The following is an 11,190-nucleotide window of genomic DNA, read 5'->3' as shown; positions in this document are numbered from 1 at the left end:
GCACAAATTATGGTTTTACTTGAAAAAAAAAAAAACCTGCTTTGTCATTTGCTTCTTACATGCTTTCTCACCAAAGAATGAAAAAAGATTCTCTAACATATAACTGCTATGTAAATTAGAACATTTCTTCCCCAAGTATTTTCCACCCCCAGCTCTGTATTAAATTCATTTTACAACATCTGATGGATATCAGAGAAAACGATGGAGAGGTAATTGTTAAGGCCATCCAAATGTAATTAGTATCTTAAGGGCTGCCTGTGATGCAGGTGTTCAGAAAATACTTTGTATTCAGCTACTTTATTTGTACAGTGGTGGTCCCCAAAATGCATCTTTACATTTACTCTACCTTTCCTGAAAATAAAAAATAATTGTAAAAATGGACCTGTTCTACTTAAACAAGTGAACTAAACATCCATTCTGGAAAATCACTTGCATTCTTGTCTATAGTATGGTAGTGGCAAAACAGCAATAGAGATGATGCAAGATTTAGCTGAAAATGTATAATAGCACATACATATTTCTTGAAAATACCACGTTTTAAGAAGGCACTAAAGCTTATGCTTGTGCTCTCAAATTTCTTGAACAAGTTAAGAAAAAATTTAATTTCATAACGGCACCTGTACCATTTGCAGCTGAACAGACACACTGCAGTACATGTCAAAAAAGAAAGCTGTTAAGTTTTCCTAATATACAGATGTGCTCAATTCTAGAACAGAAGAGAACAACAAAACAAAACAACCTGAAAATAATTCAATAAGCTAACCTATTATCATCATACATGGTAATGTTCCTTTTAGGAACAGAAAAGTAGCATGCATTGTTCAAATATTTTAAGCAAATACTGAGTTTAGGGATATTGGTAAGAAATTGTTTTAAATAATAAAACCCACAAACCCCAAGCAGTGAGCAAATGAAGAACATACTAGTCATTAGGCATATATCATAAGAACCATAAAAACTTTTCCAACAGCTGCCATTTACACCAAAAGAAAGTGTGTACATTTATGCACCGCTTCCAAGCACATAAAAAGTACACATTGAAGTTTCTGTGGACTTCTTAACTCACAAAGTAAAATAACATAAAATTCATCAACAAGCAACATTTTAAAACAACTTTCAATGTTTATCTTCAGCTATTTTTCCTTTTTTTTTAATGGGTAGTAAAGGTTTACTTCTTTCAGTTTCTATTTAACAGCCTATGGCAAAACTTAACATAAATTATTTTACCTATAAGTACAGCCATCATGGAAATGCATGGAGTTTCAGAGATGAATAGTTCTGATGACATATGCTTTTTCATGGTATAACCTACTGGTCCGTGCTTTCTTGCCTTACAGCAAGAAGACAACAAAGCTATCACAAGAATTGAAAGAGCTACTAGTGCTATCAACATGGTCAGGTTGATTGCTTTGACGTTTTCTTCCTCATTCTGGGAAATAAGAAGCTTTGGATTTCATTCCTTAGTTGAAACAGAGGTTGATTCTTTGCTTTAAACCTCTTCCATTTTAATTGAGAGGTTATCTTCATTTGGTTGACAGTTTCCATTCTGCTGAAGTTTGACTTCATCTGTCCTTTGTGTATTTCTGTTGTCAACATCTTTGTCAGTTTCTGAACTCTGATCCTCTTTAGCGTGATCTTTATCCTGTCAAAGACAAAATCTTTCTCTCAGCATTAAGGGATATGACTTCCAATTAACTGCTGGTATTCTGACTTCCTCAATTTTTCATGAGTACTTAGTATCAGCAATTTAAAAAAATGTTAAAGTAGATACATCAGCAACTTCAGGTGGCTGAAGTCCGGCATCAAAATCAAGTGTTGCTGAAGAAATCACTGTGGTAGAGTGGTCTGTCTTTACTTCCTTATCCACATAAAACAACAAACAGTCCAGTGGAACTTACATTAAGAATTCACTATATACTGTAAACAAAGCAAGATTACAATTTTCGTTTCATGTATTTTGTGACTCAGCTCATGCATTTTACCTGAGTTCTTCAGTAAGTGGTCGCATATCATATACATGAGACTTTTTATAATAGCTGAATCATTGTGAATACAACAAACCATTCTTTAAAGGCACACTGCTTTTCGAAAATAGAGGTTTAATAATTTGAAGATTATTCTTTTCTTAACCGTACCACCTTCTATTTTGCAAGGGAAAATCCCACACTATTCTTCTCCAAATTTTCATTTTACTTCCTGCAGAGTTCAACACACAGCCCAGAACCAAAGCAACCAGGGACAGGCTGCACTGCAGTGTGAAAACGTATTAAAAAAAATTAATATTTGAACAGTCAAGCTGTCCCAGAAGCATACTGCTTAGCTATACAGTCAGCTTCCTGGATCCTTCCACAGTTAGGCAACCAACCAACTCTTAAAATACGGCAACAAACAAAAGAGAGAAACAAAAACGCTGTGTTTTTGTAGACTATACATACAAGTTCCTAGTGGTCGAATAAAGTTCAAACACAAAAATTGGCCTACTAACATCTCACAGAAAACAACTTTCATCTCCTGCTAGCAGAAGCTAACCTCAATTGTTTCAAGAGGCAATAATTTGCTGAGGAGAAAAGGGAAAATGAAAAGAAAGAAAAAGAGAGGAGGAGTTATCACTCCTTCTGCACTCCAGTCTATTTGTAAAATAATCGCTTGATTGCAGAGCTTACCTTCAAAGTAGTGGTGCTTTTGTCAGATCTCTCCCTTCCCTCTTTCTCTTTACTACTTTTTTTCTTGGAGGTGGAGCGTTCTCTTTCTCTTCCTTCATTACATGTATCTCGTTCTCTTTTTTTTTCTTTCTTGTTTCTATTCAAGAAAATTTTTATTCAAATTAAATGATCCAAAAGCAGCAAATGAACTACCAGAGCTTACATGAACTGTATTGCACAGTACGTTGCACAGCACAGTAACTAAGAATATTGGTATCCTGGTTACTCTATGGAAGGTTTGACCATCTTCAAACCATTTAGTTGATAAATTAATAAATAACAACACATAACGGCAACAGAGACAAAAGGATTTTCTGACTGAAGAGCGCTAAGGAACACATGTTTAGAGTACATAGCGTTAACAAAGAGAAAAGTGAATTAAACCATACTTGAGGAAGGACTCTAAGAGAACATTTGTCTCACTGACAGACAGACAATATTTCAAAGTGTAACAGATATAAAATCCCTGAAGTTCTGTTTGTTTTTTTGAATTGAAACTGGATCACACTGACCAACAGAAATTGCCTCCTGCATCCACTTTTTTATTAGATACCTCTTTGCATGTAAAAAAAAAATAATAATAAATAATAAAAAAAAATTGACTCCTTTCTTCCAGAATGTTGTTCTTTATGTTGTATTTCAATTCAACAAAACATTGTATCCACTTTACTGCTACTGTTTACATCAAACTGACCTTCTGGGAGAAGGAGTTCGTGAAGACTTTCTCTTTGTTCCTTTGGATGTTTTAGGAGACTTAGAAAGACTTCTACTCTTCCTCTTGCGCCTTTCTCTGTATGACAAAAAATTCCACATCAGCAAAAACCAACAAATAATAAACTCAGGAATTGTACAAAATCTCTTAAAAAGAACTGTCACAACAGCTAAGTAAATATTTCTCAGTTTAACATTATATATAATGATTTCTACACTACACAAAGCAGAACTTTTTCATGTTTCAGAGCGTTGGGAAAAGGGAGAATGCAAGCATGAAGTACAAAAAAAGACTCTGTCATTTCAGATTTTAGTTTTATGCTTACCCACCCATGCTTGTACTTAAACCTGACAAATGAAACGTTTACCAGTACTCTATTAAATAAGAACTTCTTCAATCAGGAGAAGATTTGAATTGAATGAGGAGCCCCATCAAGACAAAAGGTATAACTTCAGCAATATGAACTTCAGAACTTAGAATTAAATACTCAGGATCACCAGAATTTCAGATCAGCATGACTGAAGTTCAGAAGCAAATACTGCATAATGAAGCTCAAGCTATTGTCAAAATTAAAAGGCTATTTTATATTTATTCTTCGCTTAACAGTCTATGCTCAACAAACACAGCTCAAAACAGCTTCTTTATACAGATGCATTTGCTTAGTTTCTATTCTGGAATCTGGTTTTGAATACAACAGAGCATTTATTAGCTGGTTAACATACACTGTTAAAATACATAAAAAACCGAGGAAGTAAACTTCGTTCAACAAAAATGCAAAACCTCTAGCTATCAAAGTAAGATAACTTTCTCTTCATGGAATAGGGAAAGGTAACAGGAAGAACTACTGATGAAGAGCAGGAAAGATAAAAACCAGCTGAGAGCACATTTCAACATATTCCACAAAAGATACAATTATGGATCCCAGCATCTGCAATTAACATCTAATTTCTCTGATGTTTATAAAGTCCAAGGAATCAAATGTTATTAGATGAATCACAGAAGGATATATTAAAACATGTTTTTTAAAACTAAATAGATTCATACTCAGACAATTTCATCTAGCCTAAACTTCTGAAGGACAAGAGCTTCACAGGAAAAAGTTTCAGAGATAATTTTGTTTAGTAGGCTCTTAAGATTGATTTGATGTTTGGTAAACAGAAATATAAAGTAGTCGCAAGGTTACACTGAGATAACACTGGTTTACTGTTAACACACCTCATCTTGAACACCCCCACATTTATCAGTACATTTTTTCATATAACGAAACTGGAAATGCATTTTTATCCATGGATCAAATGGATATTTACATTGCTTTCTTGCGTGTCTGTGAATAACTAGGCAACTTAATTGTGTTCAAACAATATCAAAACTGTATTTTCAGATACTGATTTTCAAGTGCCAAGCAGGCAAATTCAATCACCAAAATAAACAGACTCCCTTATTTACAACTAACTGGGGCTTAGCAGTCTAAACTTATTGTCAGATACTTCTTGAGACAGTAATAGTTACTGAAGTTGGAAGAGCTCCGTGAAATTCACCTAACCCTATTCCAGACCTCAATCAAAACAAGGTCAACCACAGCACATTACTCAAGGACACAATTAGTCAGGCTTTGCGTATCTCTATGGACTGAATCTCCTCAGTCTTCCTGGGCTTCCCCGAAAATAAAACAGAAAACAACAAAACACCACCACAATTTAAGCATTAGAAAAAAATATTTTTCTGTATTTCAATATTGCAAAATCACAGAATGTCAGGGATTGGAAGAAACCCTGAAAGATCACCTAGTCCTACCCCCTGTCGGTGCAGGAACACCTAGATCAGGTCACACATGAACATGTTCAGGAGGGTTTTGAATGTCTCCAGAGAAGGAGAACCCACAAACTCTCCGGGCAGCCTGTTCCAGTGTTCTGTTACCCTCAAATATGAGAAAAAACTTCACTATATGTGGAACCTCCTATGTTCCAGACTGCACCCACAGCCTCTTGTCCTGTCAATAGATATCAATGAGAAAAGCCTGGCTCCAACTTCCTGACACTCACTCTTTACCTATTTATAAATATTAATGAGGTCACCCCCCCATCTCCTCCAAATTAGAGAGACCCAGCTCCCTCAGCCTTTCCTTGTAAGGGAGATGCTCCACTCCCTTAATCATCTTTGTGGCTCTGCACTGGACTCTCTCAAGCAGTTCCCTGTCCTTCTTGAACTGAGGACTCCAGAACCGGACACAACACTCCAGATGCAATCTCACCAGGGCAGAGTGGAGGGGAAGGAGAATCCCTCTCAACCTACTAACTACACCACTTCTAACACACCCAAGGATGCCACTGGCCTTCTACGCCACAAGGGCACAGTGCTGGCTCATGGTCATCTTGCTGTCCATCAGGACCCCCAGCTCTCTTCCCCCTACGCTGCTCTCCACAGTTCAGTCCCTAACCTATATTGGTACGTGGTTGTTTTTGACCAGATGCAAGACTCAACACTTGTCCTTGCTATATTTCATTAAATTTCCCTCTGCCCAATTCTCCAGCCTATCCAGGACTTGATGGATGTCAGCACAGCTTTCTGGCCTATCAGTCACTCGTCCCAGCTTTATGTCATCAGCAAACTTGCTGACAGTGCATTCTATTCCCTCATCCAGTCGTTAATGAATATACTGAGAAGTACCGGTCCTAGTACTGACCCTTGAAGGACTCCACGAGACAGTGGCCTTCAACTAAACTCAGCCCCATTGACCACAACTCTCTGGCTTCCTTCCTTCAGCCAGTTCACCTCAGTCCACCTCAACACCTTGACTGTCCAGATCACAATGTGCCTACTTCCTTTAGCTCCTTCACTGGCCACCAAGAAGAATCTGGCTCCACTCTTCTTACACTCTTTATTTACACTCTCCCACTAGAAACTTGTATGTATTCCTAGAACATTCCTCAGCCTCCTCCTCTCCAGAATAAAGAAACCCAGCTCTCTCAGACTCTCCTTGTAAGACTGGTGCTCAAAGACACTTCATCAGCTTTGTGGCTCTTCAGTGGATGTATTCCAGTTAGGTCTGTTTCTCTCTTGTACTTGGAAGGCCCAGAACTGGACACCAGATTCCAGATCCGGCACCACCAGCACTGAGGAAAGGCAACGAGTCACCTTCCTTGTCTGCTCACAACACTTTTCTCTAGAAAGAGCAGCTCAGCACACTGCTGTCCTTCTTGACTGCAGGGGTGCATTGCTGGCTCATGTTCCCCTTGGGATGCATCAGAACCATCAGTTCTTTTTCTGCCAGCTGGCCTTCCAGTCAAGCAGCACTCTTGCTGTACTGGTCTCCGGAGCTATTCCTGCCCATATGCAGGACTCAGCACAGCCTTTTGTTCAGCTCCAGCTCATTTTTTAAGTCTGTTGATGTTCCTTTGAATGGCAGCACAGCCCTTTTACATACTACCAGCTCCTACCAGTTCAGTATTGTCTGCAGACTTGCTGAGAGTTCAGTCCCACTGGCTAGGCCATTGATGATGTTCACCAGAACTAGCTCCAGTACTGCCACCTGGAGTATAAGACCACTGATTGCTCTTTTTTTCAGTTAGACTAGCTGTTCTGAAGAGATTGTTTCAATTTCGGAGTGGTCCGATTGGAAGAGTCTGTGATTTTTGTGGGTCCTTTCCAACCCAGCATATTCAATGACTCTATACGAGTAACCAAGAAATTATACATTGATGACTCATAGTTTCATCAGGACAATGTGTGATGCCCCTCCATTAAAACATTTGTTGGTTCCAACACAGAGAAATGGCACAACAACCATCTACTTACTGCCCTCAAATACTATACTGTATATTTAAGTGAAAGGCAAGAACCAGCAGCCCGACAACAAACTACTTCTTCCAGGTATGATACAGATTTCTTTGTAATTCAATTTACTTCACTGGGAAATATACTAAACAAAAGAACAAAAACTGAATTATCAAGATGGTAGTACTGACACGTGAAAAAGAGACTTATTTCGTTGTGCTGGTAAGTTCAAAAAAGCATTAAAAAAATGCAAAATAACAAACCTGCTGGAGCTACGCGATCTTCTTGAAGAGCTATAGCTTCTTGGGGGAGTTCTGGATCTCTTATCTTTCTTCTTTTTATCATCTCTCTCTTTTTCTCGCTCCCTCTCCTTATCCCAATCTTTTTCCTTTTCTTTTTCTCTGTCTTTCTCTTTGTCCCCTCCCTTGTCCTTATCTCCCTCCCTATCCTTTGCCTTCTCTCTATCTTTCTCCCCATCTTTGTCATCATCTTTTTCCTTGTTCTGATCTACATCTTCCCTGTCTTTTTCCTTCTCATCTTTTTCCTTTTCCCTCTCCTTGTCCCTGTCTCTATCCCTATCTTTGACTCTCTCTCGATCTTTGTTTCGATCTTTGTCTTTATCCCTGTCCTTATCCCTGTTTCTCTCTTTATCTCTCTCTCTTTCCCTTTCTTTGTCTCTATCCCGGTCTCTTTCCTTCTCCTTGTCTCGGTCTCTCTCCTTTTCTTTGGTCTTTTCTTTTTCCTTGACCTTTTCTTTGTCTCTTTTCTTGTCCCTGTGAAAAGCCAAACACAAATCCATTAACTCATCTCAGAATTTCCTAATAAAAACTACAACTAAGTCTTAGTATACAGCAACTGCTCAAGAGAAACTATGTCTGTTGAAAAATAACTATTATGCAAAATTCTACTTTTCCACTCAAGTTTAACACAAAGGGGAGACTACATAGCTAGGAAATGTCTGGAAATTAGCAATCAAATTCATTTGTACTGAGCAATGGTACTAAAGTTTCTTTACTTCATAATTCTTATTATACATAGACAGATATTCTACATTTTCTCAGGACTGAGACAAACACTACCATTTCTAAATCCACTTCATACTAAAATTGGATCCATATAACATAGACAGGAAATTAACCAGCCCCATATGAATACTGACAGAAACCTCAATTCTACAGTGCTCTATCACATAAACATCCTGGAACTGCTTGCAAATCCAACACCAGTAAATACAGAGAAACCAAAACCAGGAGTTAAATTTCACTGATTAAATTCTCTCAAAAGGCAAATGTAAGGTCAAAACTCAAGACAATTCAATCATCTGTAATTTAATCAGGAATTTGAAAATTATCTAACTGTAAGAAAGTTATATGTTTATATGTCAGTAAATACATAAGCGAGGGTAACAGATCAAGTCAACTTCTATAGAACAAGCAAAATTACACCTGTTCATAAAAAGAAAAGATTGTGAGAAAAACTTATGCATGTATTCTAGTAACCAAGGCAAATAAAAAAACTGATTAAGTTATAGCTTTAGCTGGAATACTACACTACCTTGTGGCAGAGGATTATTAGAAAGCACAAGACTCCAAACCATCTCACCTAGTGGACATGCACATAAGCTGCCTCAAGGACATACAAAAATCAATAGTTGTTTAGACAAACAGGACAAAGCACATTATAAGAAGGTGATCAATAGGCTTTTCACATCCACAGGAACCAGACTGAATTGCTGTTTCTTTCAGTATTGGTATCTAGCCCAAGAATTTGAAAGATTCCCAAAAAGACTCATTCAGACTGGAAAGACCCAACGCACAGCTCCCACCTTTCTTCATTCGATCAAGTCTCTCCTTATATATTTCTTCAACTCCTAATGCACAGCAGATTGTTTTATGTTCCTTATCTATTCAGGTTCTGGCAAACACTTTTTCACATATCTCACAGAAACAATCTAAGTCCATAAAGACGAGATAGTGTGCTATCCCTACAATAGCAATGGATTTCATAATGCCACCAGAAGCACCTTCCAGTTAGTTATTATACACATTTCACTGGACTTGCTCCTTACAGTCAGTAGATATCTTAAAAAAGTCTGTCAGACAAGTGCAAGAGAGAACCAAAAACATTTTGTCAGCTGTCAACAAAGCCTAACTACATAAAGTACTCCTAACTGCTCCCACCAAGGTCCAGAAGATTCACAGTTCTCTTTTCCACAACACTTCTCTCAGTAAAAAAAGAGCTATGAAGCTCCCCTTAAATGAGTTGGGGCATTAAAGAGATGAAAGAAGAAAATTACCAAGTTTTCTACTATGAAGCTACTTCCACATCCACATTATAAATATTGTGCTGGAATTTCATAGGAAATCAGTGAATTTCCCAGTGCATGAAAAAGGGAAAATATAATCCCCATTTTTAAAAACAGAAAAAAAAGAACTACAGTGCAGTCAGTCTCACCTCTCTGCCTGGCAAGACTGTGGAGCAGATCCCCCTGGAAACCATGCTAAAGCATATGGCAGAGACTAAAGGGGATAGCCAGCACAGTTTCCCTAAGGATAAATCATGCCCAACAAATTTGGTGTCCTACTATAATGGAATTACAGCATTGTTGGAAAAGGGTAGAGAACTGATGTAATCAGCCTTGACTTGTGCAAAGCATTTTATACTTTCCTGCATGACATTCTTGTCTCTAAAATGGAGACACATGTATTTGACAGACCACTCAATAGATAAGGAATTGGCTGAACAGTCACACTCAGAGGGCTGCAGTCAATGGCTTGGGGTCAAAGGAGGGAGCAGTGATGCCTGGCGTTCCTCAGGGGTCAGTGTCGGGATCGATACTGTTTAACACCTTTGTCAGTGACATGGACAGCAGGATTGAATGCAACCTCAGCAAGTCTGAATGACATCCAGAGGGACCCTGAAAGGCTTGAGGAGAAGGTCTCCGTGAATCTCAAAGTTCAACAAGGCCAAGTGCATGGTCCTGCACCTGGATTAGGACAATCCCAAACATGAATACAGGCTGGGTGGGTGCCCTGATAGACAAGTCCCGCAGAAAAGTACTGAGGGGCAGTGGTGGACAAAAAACTGACATGGGTGGGTTGGCAATGTACTCTCGAAGCCCAAAAAGCCAATCATATTCTGAGCTACATCAGAAGTATCCCAGCAGCTGCCCTGCTCTCAAGACCCCACTTGGAATACTGCATTCCTGTTGGAGGCTTCACCATACAAAAGACATGGAGCTGTTAAGAGTGGCTCCAGAAGAAAGTCTGCAAAACTCAACAGAGGGCTAGAGCATCTCTCTACAAAGACAGACTGAGAAAGCTGGGGCTGTTCAGCCTATAGAAGAGAAGGCTCAGGGAAACCTTAGAGAAGCCTTCCAATAATTAAAGAAGGTCCACAAGAAAGATGGAGAGAGATTCTTTATCAGAGAATGTTGTGAAAGGACAAGGGCTAATGCTCTTAAACTAAAAGAGGGTAAATTTAGATTAGATATACCTTCTTTATTCAGAGGGTGCTAAGGCAGGGGAATAGGTTGCCCAGAGAAGCTGTGGATGTGAATAGTCCCTCAGGGGTCAGTCCTGGGGCCGGTGCTCTTCATCATCTTCATCTGTGACAGATGATGGCATCGAGTGCACCCTCAGTGAGTTTGGATGACACCAAGCTGAGCACTGCAGTCGCTACGCTGGGAGGAAGGGAAGCCATCCAGAGGAACCTGGACAGGCTGGAGAAGTTGGCCCATGAAAACCTAATGAAGGCCAAGTGCAGACAGACTAGGAGAAAAACCCCTTGAGAACAGCCTGCGGAGAAGGACTTGGGGGTCCTGGAGGATGAGAAGCTGGACATGAGCCAGCAGTGTATGCTTGCAGCCTGGAAGGCCAACTGTGTTCTGGGCTGCATTAAAAAAAGGGGTGGCCAGCAGGGAGAGGGAGGTGATTGTCTCCCTCTACTCGGCTCTTGTGAGGCCCCATCTGCAGTACTGCGTCCAGGCCTGGGGCCTCCAGT

General features: G+C 39.2%; 1 protein-coding gene across 1 annotated transcript in view; it reads right to left on the bottom strand.

Annotated features, from left to right (window-relative positions):
• Positions 1-19: 19 nt before the first annotated feature.
• The window catches only part of SREK1 (splicing regulatory glutamic acid and lysine rich protein 1), a gene marked incomplete at its 5' end in the record, with an annotated part of 18,965 nt that continues 7,794 nt past the window's right edge, over positions 20-11,190 (bottom strand). The window contains 4 exons of the mRNA XM_010725492.3: positions 20-1,642; positions 2,664-2,799; positions 3,397-3,492; positions 7,452-7,961. Coding sequence (XP_010723794.2) covers positions 1,490-1,642; positions 2,664-2,799; positions 3,397-3,492; positions 7,452-7,961 — 895 coding nt within the window. The remainder of the gene's footprint in view (positions 1,643-2,663; positions 2,800-3,396; positions 3,493-7,451; positions 7,962-11,190) is intronic.

This window comes from Meleagris gallopavo, chromosome Z (genome assembly GCF_000146605.3).
Source record: "Meleagris gallopavo isolate NT-WF06-2002-E0010 breed Aviagen turkey brand Nicholas breeding stock chromosome Z, Turkey_5.1, whole genome shotgun sequence".
Taxonomy (NCBI): domain Eukaryota; kingdom Metazoa; phylum Chordata; class Aves; order Galliformes; family Phasianidae; genus Meleagris; species Meleagris gallopavo.
The sequence above is the reverse complement of the archived record's forward strand: the minus strand, read 5'-3'. Positions and strand labels throughout refer to the sequence as shown.